Source organism: Chamaea fasciata, unplaced genomic scaffold (genome assembly GCF_029207755.1).
Source record: "Chamaea fasciata isolate MVZ Bird 193981 ecotype frontalis unplaced genomic scaffold, bChaFas1.0.hap1 SCAF_12, whole genome shotgun sequence".
Lineage (NCBI taxonomy): Eukaryota > Metazoa > Chordata > Aves > Passeriformes > Sylviidae > Chamaea > Chamaea fasciata.
The window spans coordinates 9061753-9071562 of record NW_027094097.1 but is presented as its reverse complement, the minus strand read 5'-3'; the positions used below and the strand labels follow the sequence as shown (position 1 = coordinate 9071562).

General features: G+C 66.4%; 3 protein-coding genes across 3 annotated transcripts; 1 reads left to right on the top strand and 2 right to left on the bottom strand.

The window, feature by feature from the left end:
- Positions 1 to 343: 343 nt before the first annotated feature.
- Positions 344 to 3936, bottom strand: LOC136295783 (probable D-lactate dehydrogenase, mitochondrial). The gene is made up of 11 exons (XM_066194413.1): positions 3829 to 3936; positions 3589 to 3701; positions 3231 to 3372; positions 3004 to 3145; positions 2574 to 2733; positions 2297 to 2496; positions 2090 to 2218; positions 1310 to 1437; positions 1141 to 1231; positions 940 to 1051; positions 344 to 865 (listed from the first exon to the last, which is right to left on the bottom strand). Exons 1-11 carry the CDS (start codon positions 3916 to 3918, stop codon positions 700 to 702), a joined length of 1473 nt encoding a protein of 490 aa, XP_066050510.1. The 5' UTR covers positions 3919 to 3936; the 3' UTR covers positions 344 to 699.
- A 611-nt stretch (positions 3937 to 4547) lies between these two features.
- LOC136295714 (chymotrypsinogen A-like) lies at positions 4548 to 6721 on the bottom strand. Its single transcript, XM_066194314.1, has 7 exons — positions 6649 to 6721; positions 6416 to 6519; positions 6225 to 6304; positions 6012 to 6090; positions 5321 to 5501; positions 4813 to 4946; positions 4548 to 4738 (listed from the first exon to the last, which is right to left on the bottom strand). The coding sequence occupies exons 1-7, from the start codon at positions 6713 to 6715 to the stop codon at positions 4577 to 4579; spliced, it is 807 nt and encodes a 268-aa protein (XP_066050411.1). The 5' UTR covers positions 6716 to 6721; the 3' UTR covers positions 4548 to 4576.
- A 709-nt stretch (positions 6722 to 7430) lies between these two features.
- LOC136295727 (chymotrypsinogen A-like) lies at positions 7431 to 9604 on the top strand. Its single transcript, XM_066194335.1, has 7 exons — positions 7431 to 7503; positions 7633 to 7736; positions 7848 to 7927; positions 8062 to 8140; positions 8651 to 8831; positions 9206 to 9339; positions 9414 to 9604. Exons 1-7 carry the CDS (start codon positions 7437 to 7439, stop codon positions 9573 to 9575), a joined length of 807 nt encoding a protein of 268 aa, XP_066050432.1. The 5' UTR covers positions 7431 to 7436; the 3' UTR covers positions 9576 to 9604.
- Positions 9605 to 9810: the final 206 nt, after the last annotated feature.

Below are 9810 nucleotides of genomic sequence, written 5' to 3'. Positions count from 1 at the left end.
CATTTCATGGCAGTGACCCCCCTCACCCATCCCTGTCCCCTCCTGGCGCGGCGGGCGCGTTTTCGTTGGTGAGACCTCCCCTGCCGGTGGCCGTGCCCCTGCGGGAAACCTTTCTGTATTTATATATTAAAAAAAATCCGGGGGAAAAAAAAAGTTCAGAGCTTGGGGGGAGCTTCCTTCATTAGTCAAGGTGTTTTGATATGGTATTAAAACAATGTTCAATAAAATATTCACTGTTATTTTATTTCACTGGCTTTCTTGGTGAAGCAGACGATGCCAGTGTGGTGCTGGAGCCCCCTACCCACGCCAGTTCCCCTTCTGTGTGCCTGCCGTGTGGGGATGGCCACAGTAGTGCTCGGCAGGTCCCAGAGAGCTCCCACCTGGCACTGGCAGCACTGCAGCTCAGGGGAAGTGGCTGAAATGAGACCCTAACGATGCCCTGTCCTGTGGGTGCTGTCTGGGACAGGGGCCTCCTGGGAAGGGGCTGGGGGGTCCTGTCCCCCTAAACAGCTTCACAGCACATGGTCAGTGTGAGCCCAAAGGATTTATTGGGGGTTTGAGGATCCCTGATCCTCAGAAGTGGGGATGGGGGGGATTTGCAGGGACACATACAGTGGCGCTGCAGGGCAGCATGGACAGCCTGGCCCTGACTCCAGGGGCAGAGGCTTGCCACTGCCAGCTCAGTGCTGGTGCTTCCCCTCAGAGCACCTTGCCGGGGTTCATGAGGTTGTGGGGGTCCAGTGCAGCCTTGATGGAGCGCAGGGTGTCCAGGCCCTCCTGGCCCAGCTCCTCCTGCAGCAGTGCCCGCTTGCCCAGCCCCACGCCGTGCTCCCCGGTGCAGGTGCCTCCTGCTGCCAGCGCCCGCCTGTGGGATAGGGAGGCACAGGATGGGGATGTCTGTCCGTCCAGCCCTGGCCCCCCAGAACACCCTAGCCCCACCTGCCCAGGCGCTGGGTGAAGGCGTGGATGCGCTGGGCCTCCTCCGGGTCCTGGGAGTTGAAGACGAGGATGCAGTGGAAGTTGCCATCGCCCACATGTCCCACCATGGGTCCTGCAAGGCCATGGGTCAGGTGGGGTGTGGCGTGGAGGATGGTGACCCCCCAAACCCTCTCTGTCCCAGGGGGCTGTGGCCCTGCTGACCAGTGAGGCCGGAGGCCTGCAGGTCCTGCTTGGTCTCCACCACCACGTCAGGCAGGCGGGAGATGGGCACACAGACGTCCGTGGAGTAACCCTGGGGCAGGGAGGGCAGAGCTGTAGCACTCACAGCACCATGGGCACTGCCACCGTCATCCCCATCCGTGTGCCTCACCTGGCAGCCGGGCCGCAGGGCCAGGGCAGCGTACCAGGCATTGTGGCGCATGGACCAGAGCTGCTCACGCTCCTCCAGCCCCTCTGCCCAGGGCAGGCTGGAGCCACCATTCTGTCGCATGATCTCCTCTGATGGTGACCAGGAGCTCTGGGACAGGATCCACGGCACCCCCAGGCACCCAGCCCTCACCCAGGACCTCCAGTGCCCATCCTGGGCACTCATCCCATATCCTGGGATGCTCCTGGTTCCTCTGCCCCTTCTCCTTGGTCCCTGTCCACCACCCTGTGACATTCCTGGTGCCCCCTGTCCCATGTCCATGAGCCCCTCAGCAGACCCCCAGCACACACACCCATCCCTTACCCTAGTGTCTTCCCAGTCCCCATCCCAGGCATCCATTGCTGGTCCCCTCCCCCTGGTCCTGGGCACCTTTCCTTCTCCTCAGGACAACCCTGATCTCCCATCCCCTATTCATAGGCAGCCATCCATGATTCCAGTCCCTCAGTTCTAGGCTCTGGGCACTTGTCCCTCATCCTGATGACCTCAAGGTCTCCAATCCCCACCCAAGCCCTGGGCACCCATCCCTCACCCCACAACATGCCTGGTCCCACTGTCCCATGTCCTGGACGTCCATCACTCACCCCAGTGCCCCATCATAGCCCCCCAACACCATGCTTCAACTCAGAACACTCTGGTCCCCCTGTCCCTGGGCACCCATCCCTCATCCCCAGGTGTCCATCATGGCCCCCAGCCCCAGACATCCTCTCCTCCTCCAAGCCATACCCGTCTGCTGCTGCTGCTCAGTCAGGCTATGCCGGGAACCGTGCAGCTCCAGGAGGAGCGTGGCTGCCACTGGCAGCCCCATCCCACTGAAGCGGCCACAGGCATCTGCCATCACCTCATCCAGGAACTCTGGGCAGGAGGAGGGAGTATTGAGCTCCACCACTGGCACCTGGACGCCCAGTCCCACCTCTGGCCACAGGCACTCACCGATGCGGGCCACAGGCACGGCAGCCTGCAGCACCTGGACGGTGCAAGCCACAGCCGCCCCCACGCTGGGGAAGGAGGCGACAGTGACAGCAGTGGCCTCGGGCAGCGGGTGCAGGCGCAGCGTGGCCTGAGTCAGGAAGCCCAGAGTGCCCTCGGAGCCCACAAAGAGCGAGGTCAGGTCATAGCCGGCCGCTCGCTTCCTGCGCAGAGCCGGTGAGTAGGCACCCATGGGGCACGTGGCCAGCCCAGCACAGCCCCCCGGCCTCCCGGTGCCCACCTGGGCTGGCGCCCGGGGCCGGCGGTGTGCAGCAGGCGCCCGTCCGGCAGCACCACGCGCAGGTTGAGCACGTTGGGGCGCATGGTGCCGTAGCGCACCGCGTTGGTGCCCGAGGCGCCCGTGGCTGCCATGCCACACAGTGAGGCGTCCGCCCCAGGGTCTGCAAGCAGGGGATGGGCAGGGGAGGAGGTGGGGATGGTGTCCACTCCCACACAGACACCGCTGGGATCTCAACCACAGCAAAACTGTGCGCACCCCTAAAAGCAATGGGGCCATGGCACTTCCATACCCATGGGCACCCCTGGGAACACAGCACACCTGCAGACACCACAGCACCCCCAACACTCCCACCATGGCCAGCCGACAAGAATCCCCAGCCACTCCAGTGCCGTCACCCCCAGCCCCGTGACACCCCTCATGCCCACGGTACCGACAGGAAACCAGAGCCCGGTGCCACGCAGGTGCTTATTGAGGGCCTTGCGGGTGACACCGGGCTCCACTGTCACCGAGAAGTCCTCGAGGCTCAGCTCCGTGATGGCGTCCATGCGGCTCAGGTCAAAGCAGACGCCGCCCTGGCACACAGGGACAGCCGGGGGTCTGGGCACGGCCGGGCACCCACAGCCCCTGGGGGCTCAGAGGCGCCGGGGGAGCCGATACCTGCACGGCGTTGACGCCTCCTTCCAGGCCGGTACCGGTGCCAAAGGGCACCATGGGCACACGGCAGCGGTGACACAGGGCTGCCAGCTCCTGCACCTGCCCCACCGCCTGGGGCCACACCACGACGTCCGGGGGGGCGCAGCTGGGGGACAGGCAGCACCGCTGACCAACCGACTGAGCCGCTTGACCCTCCGCGTGGCCCTTCCCAAACGCGGACATGTCACATGCCCCTTCCCTTCTCCGTGGGTCTACCCAAACGTTTCCCATCCCCACACCTCTTCCCTTCCCTATGACCCTTCCCATGGCCCTTCCTCTCCCCAGACCCGTCCTCAGGGCTCCCAGCTCCAGGGGCACTCACGGGTGCATGGACTCATCGTGGCCGTGCTGCTCCCGCACCGCTGTGGCCGTGGAGACATTGGGGGCTCCGGCCACGGCCCTCAGCGCCTCCACGAAGTCGGCGGGCAGCGAGGGCTGCGAGGGGAACAACGGGGACCCGTCAGGGATGCAGTGGGGAGGGTCTCATCACGGCCGTGGGCCCAGGGCACGAGGCCGAGTGGCCACGTCAGGACCCGAGCGCCCTTCGGAGCCCCGGCCCCACCTTGGAGCAGCAGCTGCGGCGCCCCAGGGCTGCCCCCAGCGCCAGCACCCTCCGCAGCGCCATGTCGAGACGGGACGAGAACGGCAACATTGGAACTGCTCAGGACCAGGACACTGCCCTCCCCCGCAGCCTGTCTGTCCCTCCCCCACACTGACACCTTAAGGTGGCTCCAGCCGCATGCGAGTGTGTCCCTGGCGGAGGGACCTGGGTCCCACCAGGGCCTGTGGTCACGTTCCCGCGCCGTCCCCTGCCTGAGCGGAGTCACCGCATCCACCACGGTCTCCCTTACCCTCCCGGCTGCCCCCATGCCGGCTCAAGTATCCCCGCAGCTGGTCAGGGGTCCGTGACCCCGGAGAGACCACATGTCCCCATGCTCCTCCTCTCCCAGACAGGAGCCACCATGTCCCCCATGGTGTCCCCATGGTATCCCCATTTCCAGTCAGGGCTCCCCAAGCCCCCCTGTCCCTCTGCTCCCATGCGCAGGCAGCCAGGTTTCCCCATTCAGGGCCAGGAGCCACCACGTCCCCGTGTCCATCTGTCCCCATTCCCAGCCAGGTGTCCCCATGCCTCTCGGCCCTCCTGGACAGGTGTCCTCATACCCAGAGAACTGATCCCAGCCCACCGCACGCCCCCATTCTCAGCCGAGTGCCACCCGGCCACCCGCCTGCCCCCTGCCGTGCTCCCGTCCGTCCCGGCGCGGGGACAAGGACACAGCGTGCTCGGGGGGTGGCAGCGTTTATTGCAGGCCTCAGTTGGCCTCCAGGATGGAGTCGATCCAGTCGCGGAGCTCGGTGACGCGGGCGTACACGCCGGGCGTGTTGGTGTCGCAGGTGCTGCTGCCCCAGGAGACGATGCCCACCAGGTTCCAGGCGCCGTCCTTCTGGCACACCAGCGGGCCGCCGGAGTCGCCCTGCACGGGGCAGCGGGTGAGCGCCGGGCCGGGGCCCGGGGGCGCCGGGGGCAGCGGGGGCCGGGGGCACGTACCATGCAGGAAGAGGCTCCGTCGGCGCCGGCACAGACCATCACGTCGCGGATGCGGTAGCCCCAGAACTCCTTGCACTGGGTGTTGGTGAGCAGGGGCAGAGCCACCTGCTGCAGCACGGCCGGCGTCTGCGAGGCTGCGGGGAGCGGGGGGCGTCAGCGCCGGCACCGGGAGCGGAGCGGGAATGGGGAAAGGGCTGGGATGGGGAGGGGGGGACGAGGAGGACAGGACCGCGGTGATGGTGGAGACGGGGACAGGACTGGGTCAGGGTCTTGGCACTGGTGATGGGGATGAGGAGCGGGGCTGGGCTGATACAGCAATGGGATGGGGATTCAGATCCGGATTTGGATGGGGATCCGGATGGGAGATTGGCACAAGCATTATGATTCAGATGAGGACAGGGACTGACCATACGGATGAGGAAGGGCACAGGGAAGACAGCGGACAAGGATGGGGATTTGGATGAGGCAGGGGACAAGAATGGGGATGGGGACAAGAAAGTGCAGTTACCGCTGGAGTCAGTGAGCCCCCAGCCAGTGGTGACGCAGGTCGTCCCCCCCAGGAATTCGTCAGTGGCCTTGGGCAGGCAGACAGGGGACACGCGATCCGACAGCTGCGCCGGAGTGGCCAGTTTGATCAGGGTGATGTCGTCGTGGATGGTCAGCATGTTGAACTTGGGGTTCTTGAAGACCTGGAGCAGGCAGCACAGCTCTCAGCACCTGCACCCTCTGCCAGGGTGCCAGGCACTGGGCACTCCACAGGGATCAGTAGGGACCTCGGGGACCAATGGGGACCCCGGGGCTTGCTCCTGTGGGTGCCGTGATGGCAGGGCATCTGAGTTGCAGAGCCCAGTCCCTGGCACGCAGGAGAGCAGGGACACACACTCCAGGTCACGTCCCCTGCGGGGATGAAATGGACCCTGAGGCCTGAGCCCCTATCCTTTGGGAGTTCCTGGGAACATGGGGACATCCAGGGGACCCGACCTGAAGGATGAGTGGGAGCAGGGACACCCCAGGGGATTGCAGTGCAGGGATGTGGGACACCATGGACCCCCCAGGGAATGCTGACCCTCGGGATAAGAGGAACCGGGGACTCCTCAGGAACACAAACGCCAGGACAAGGGGGACCCAGACATAAGCCCCCAGGCCGCCTGTGGCTGCCGTGGGATCCCGCAAGCACACGGACCCCTCCCCGGAGGTACCTTCTCGATTTGCAGTTTCTGCTGATCAGGGCCGGGTGCGTCCTGGTCGTAGGCGCCCACCACCACGGTGTCGGTTTTCCTGGGCACAGGCAGGCACTGAGCACGGGGCACCGGCACGGGGACAGGGGCTTCCCTGGGCTTCCCTGGGCTTCCCTGGGCCCGTGCCCAGCCCCGGCCCGGCCCGGCCCGGCCGGCAGCAGAGTCGGTGCCTACCTGACGCCGCAGTGGGCAGCGGTGACCACCCAGTTCTCGCTGATCAGGGACCCGCCGCAGAAGTGGAAGCCGTTGTAGCGCTGGCGGGGAGAGACAAGTGCCCTCAGCACCCGGCACCGCCGCCGGCGTGCTCCGTGCTCGGCCCCCCACACGGCACCCACCCCTGCCCCCGGCCCGCCTCGGGCTCTCACCTGGAGGGACACCTGCCACGGCCAGGACCCTGCCACCGCCGGCTCCCCGCCGACAATGCGGTTGTAGCCACGGATGACCGGTGTGATGGCGGGCACGCCGCAGTCTGCGGGGCACAGGCGGCCGTGGGACGGCGGCTCCGGCCACCCCGGCCCCGTGTCCCGTCCCCACCACTCCCGCCCGCCCGAGCCCCGAGCCCCGAGCCCGCCCCGCCAAGCCCCACGACCCCACGCACTCTCAGGGAGGGCGGCACGGGCAAAGCCCGCCAGCGCCAGGCAGCTCAGCACCCACAGGAGAGCCATTGCCACTTGTGAGGACAGACCTGCCTGGCGCCCGGTGGCTCTTATATGCACCCCTGGGCACCTCCCCGCTTCCGCTGGCCGTATCACCGCGGCCTTGGGAGATAGCGTGCCACCTGCTATGGCTCCAGGAGATGGCCTGGGAGCATGGCACGTGGAGCCAGCAGCCTTGGCTATGGCTGTGGGACAGCACTGACCTGGACTAAGTGCTGGCTTCTAAATGTCCTTGGAATCATCCCAACTGGCCCATCTCCTTTGTAAGTGTTAATATGCCGCGGTGGCACCATAGCATATTGCCACTCTTGGAACCTTCTCACCCAACTCCGTGGTGTCCCAGGCACCTGGACCTCTGGATGAACAGGAACACTGTTCCCCTGCCTGGGTGGCAACCTGGAAGGGCTCTGCAGACACAGCCCTCGGTGAACTCCATGATCCTTCCAAACAGTGTCCTGCTCTGGGATCCCAATTACAAAGGAGATGGGCCAGTTGGGATGATTCCAAGGACATTTAGAAGCCAGCACTTAGTCCAGGCCAGTGCTGTCCCACAGCCATAGCCAAGGCTGCTGGCTCCACGTGCCATGCTCCCAGGCCATCTCCTGGAGCCATAGCAGGTGGCACGCTATCTCCCAAGGCCGCGGTGATACGGCCAGCGGAAGCGGGGAGGTGCCCAGGGGTGCATATAAGAGCCACCGGGCGCCAGGCAGGTCTGTCCTCACAAGTGGCAATGGCTCTCCTGTGGGTGCTGAGCTGCCTGGCGCTGGCGGGCTTTGCCCGTGCCGCCCTCCCTGAGAGTGCGTGGGGTCGTGGGGCTTGGCGGGGCGGGCTCGGGGCTCGGGGCTCGGGCGGGCGGGAGTGGTGGGGACGGGACACGGGGCCGGGGTGGCCGGAGCCGCCGTCCCACGGCCGCCTGTGCCCCGCAGACTGCGGCGTGCCCGCCATCACACCGGTCATCCGTGGCTACAACCGCATTGTCGGCGGGGAGCCGGCGGTGGCAGGGTCCTGGCCGTGGCAGGTGTCCCTCCAGGTGAGAGCCCGAGGCGGGCCGGGGGCAGGGGTGGGTGCCGTGTGGGGGGCCGAGCACGGAGCACGCCGGCGGCGGTGCCGGGTGCTGAGGGCACTTGTCTCTCCCCGCCAGCGCTACAACGGCTTCCACTTCTGCGGCGGGTCCCTGATCAGCGAGAACTGGGTGGTCACCGCTGCCCACTGCGGCGTCAGGTAGGCACCGACTCTGCTGCCGGCCGGGCCGGGCCGGGCCGGGGCTGGGCACGGGCCCAGGGAAGCCCAGGGAAGCCCAGGGAAGCCCCTGTCCCCGTGCCGGTGCCCCGTGCTCAGTGCCTGCCTGTGCCCAGGAAAACCGACACCGTGGTGGTGGGCGCCTACGACCAGGACGCACCCGGCCCTGATCAGCAGAAACTGCAAATCGAGAAGGTACCTCCGGGGAGGGGTCCGTGTGCTTGCGGGATCCCACGGCAGCCACAGGCGGCCTGGGGGCTTATGTCTGGGTCCCCCTTGTCCTGGCGTTTGTGTTCCTGAGGAGTCCCCGGTTCCTCTTATCCCGAGGGTCAGCATTCCCTGGGGGGTCCATGGTGTCCCACATCCCTGCACTGCAATCCCCTGGGGTGTCCCTGCTCCCACTCATCCTTCAGGTCGGGTCCCCTGGATGTCCCCATGTTCCCAGGAACTCCCAAAGGATAGGGGCTCAGGCCTCAGGGTCCATTTCATCCCCGCAGGGGACGTGACCTGGAGTGTGTGTCCCTGCTCTCCTGCGTGCCAGGGACTGGGCTCTGCAACTCAGATGCCCTGCCATCACGGCACCCACAGGAGCAAGCCCCGGGGTCCCCATTGGTCCCCGAGGTCCCTACTGATCCCTGTGGAGTGCCCAGTGCCTGGCACCCTGGCAGAGGGTGCAGGTGCTGAGAGCTGTGCTGCCTGCTCCAGGTCTTCAAGAACCCCAAGTTCAACATGCTGACCATCCACGACGACATCACCCTGATCAAACTGGCCACTCCGGCGCAGCTGTCGGATCGCGTGTCCCCTGTCTGCCTGCCCAAGGCCACTGACGAATTCCTGGGGGGAACGACCTGCGTCACCACTGGCTGGGGGCTCACTGACTCCAGCGGTAACTGCACTTTCTTGTCCCCATCCCCATTCTTGTCCCCTGCCTCATCCAAATCCCCATCCTTGTCCGCTGTCTTCCCTGTGCCCTTCCTCATCCGTATGGTCAGTCCCTGTCCTCATCTGAATCATAATGCTTGTGCCAATCTCCCATCCGGATCCCCATCCAAATCCGGATCTGAATCCCCATCCCATTGCTGTATCAGCCCAGCCCCGCTCCTCATCCCCATCACCAGTGCCAAGACCCTGACCCAGTCCTGTCCCCGTCTCCACCATCACCGCGGTCCTGTCCTCCTCGTCCCCCCCTCCCCATCCCAGCCCTTTCCCCATTCCCGCTCCGCTCCCGGTGCCGGCGCTGACGCCCCCCGCTCCCCGCAGCCTCGCAGACGCCGGCCGTGCTGCAGCAGGTGGCTCTGCCCCTGCTCACCAACACCCAGTGCAAGGAGTTCTGGGGCTACCGCATCCGCGACGTGATGGTCTGTGCCGGCGCCGACGGAGCCTCTTCCTGCATGGTACGTGCCCCCGGCCCCCGCTGCCCCCGGCGCCCCCGGGCCCCGGCCCGGCGCTCACCCGCTGCCCCGTGCAGGGCGACTCCGGCGGCCCGCTGGTGTGCCAGAAGGACGGCGCCTGGAACCTGGTGGGCATCGTCTCCTGGGGCAGCAGCACCTGCGACACCAACACGCCCGGCGTGTACGCCCGCGTCACCGAGCTCCGCGACTGGATCGACTCCATCCTGGAGGCCAACTGAGGCCTGCAATAAACGCTGCCACCCCCCGAGCACGCTGTGTCCTTGTCCCCGCGCCGGGACGGACGGGAGCACGGCAGGGGGCAGGCGGGTGGCCGGGTGGCACTCGGCTGAGAATGGGGGCGTGCGGTGGGCTGGGATCAGTTCTCTGGGTATGAGGACACCTGTCCAGGAGGGCCGAGAGGCATGGGGACACCTGGCTGGGAATGGGGACAGATGGACACGGGGACGTGGTGGC

Coding starts and splice junctions, on each gene's coding strand:
- LOC136295727 (XM_066194335.1), top strand. CDS start 7,437: ATGGCTCTCCTGTGGGTGCTGAGCTGCCTGGCGCTGGCGGGCTTTGCC. Junction 7,504..7,632: donor CCGTGCCGCCCTCCCTGAGA/GTGCGTGGGGTC, acceptor TGTGCCCCGCAG/ACTGCGGCGTGCCCGCCATC. Junction 7,928..8,061: donor GCTGCCCACTGCGGCGTCAG/GTAGGCACCGAC, acceptor GCCTGTGCCCAG/GAAAACCGACACCGTGGTGG.
- LOC136295783 (XM_066194413.1), bottom strand. CDS start 3,918: ATGTTGCCGTTCTCGTCCCGTCTCGACATGGCGCTGCGGAGGGTGCTG. Junction 1,438..2,089: donor TGAGCAGCAGCAGCAGACGG/GTATGGCTTGGA, acceptor GGTCACCATCAG/AGGAGATCATGCGACAGAAT. Junction 1,052..1,140: donor GCAGGCCTCCGGCCTCACTG/GTCAGCAGGGCC, acceptor ATGGCCTTGCAG/GACCCATGGTGGGACATGTG.
- LOC136295714 (XM_066194314.1), bottom strand. CDS start 6,715: ATGGCTCTCCTGTGGGTGCTGAGCTGCCTGGCGCTGGCGGGCTTTGCC. Junction 6,305..6,415: donor CGTGGCAGGTGTCCCTCCAG/GTGAGAGCCCGA, acceptor TCTCCCCGCCAG/CGCTACAACGGCTTCCACTT. Junction 4,947..5,320: donor GGGGCTCACTGACTCCAGCG/GTAACTGCACTT, acceptor CGCTCCCCGCAG/CCTCGCAGACGCCGGCCGTG.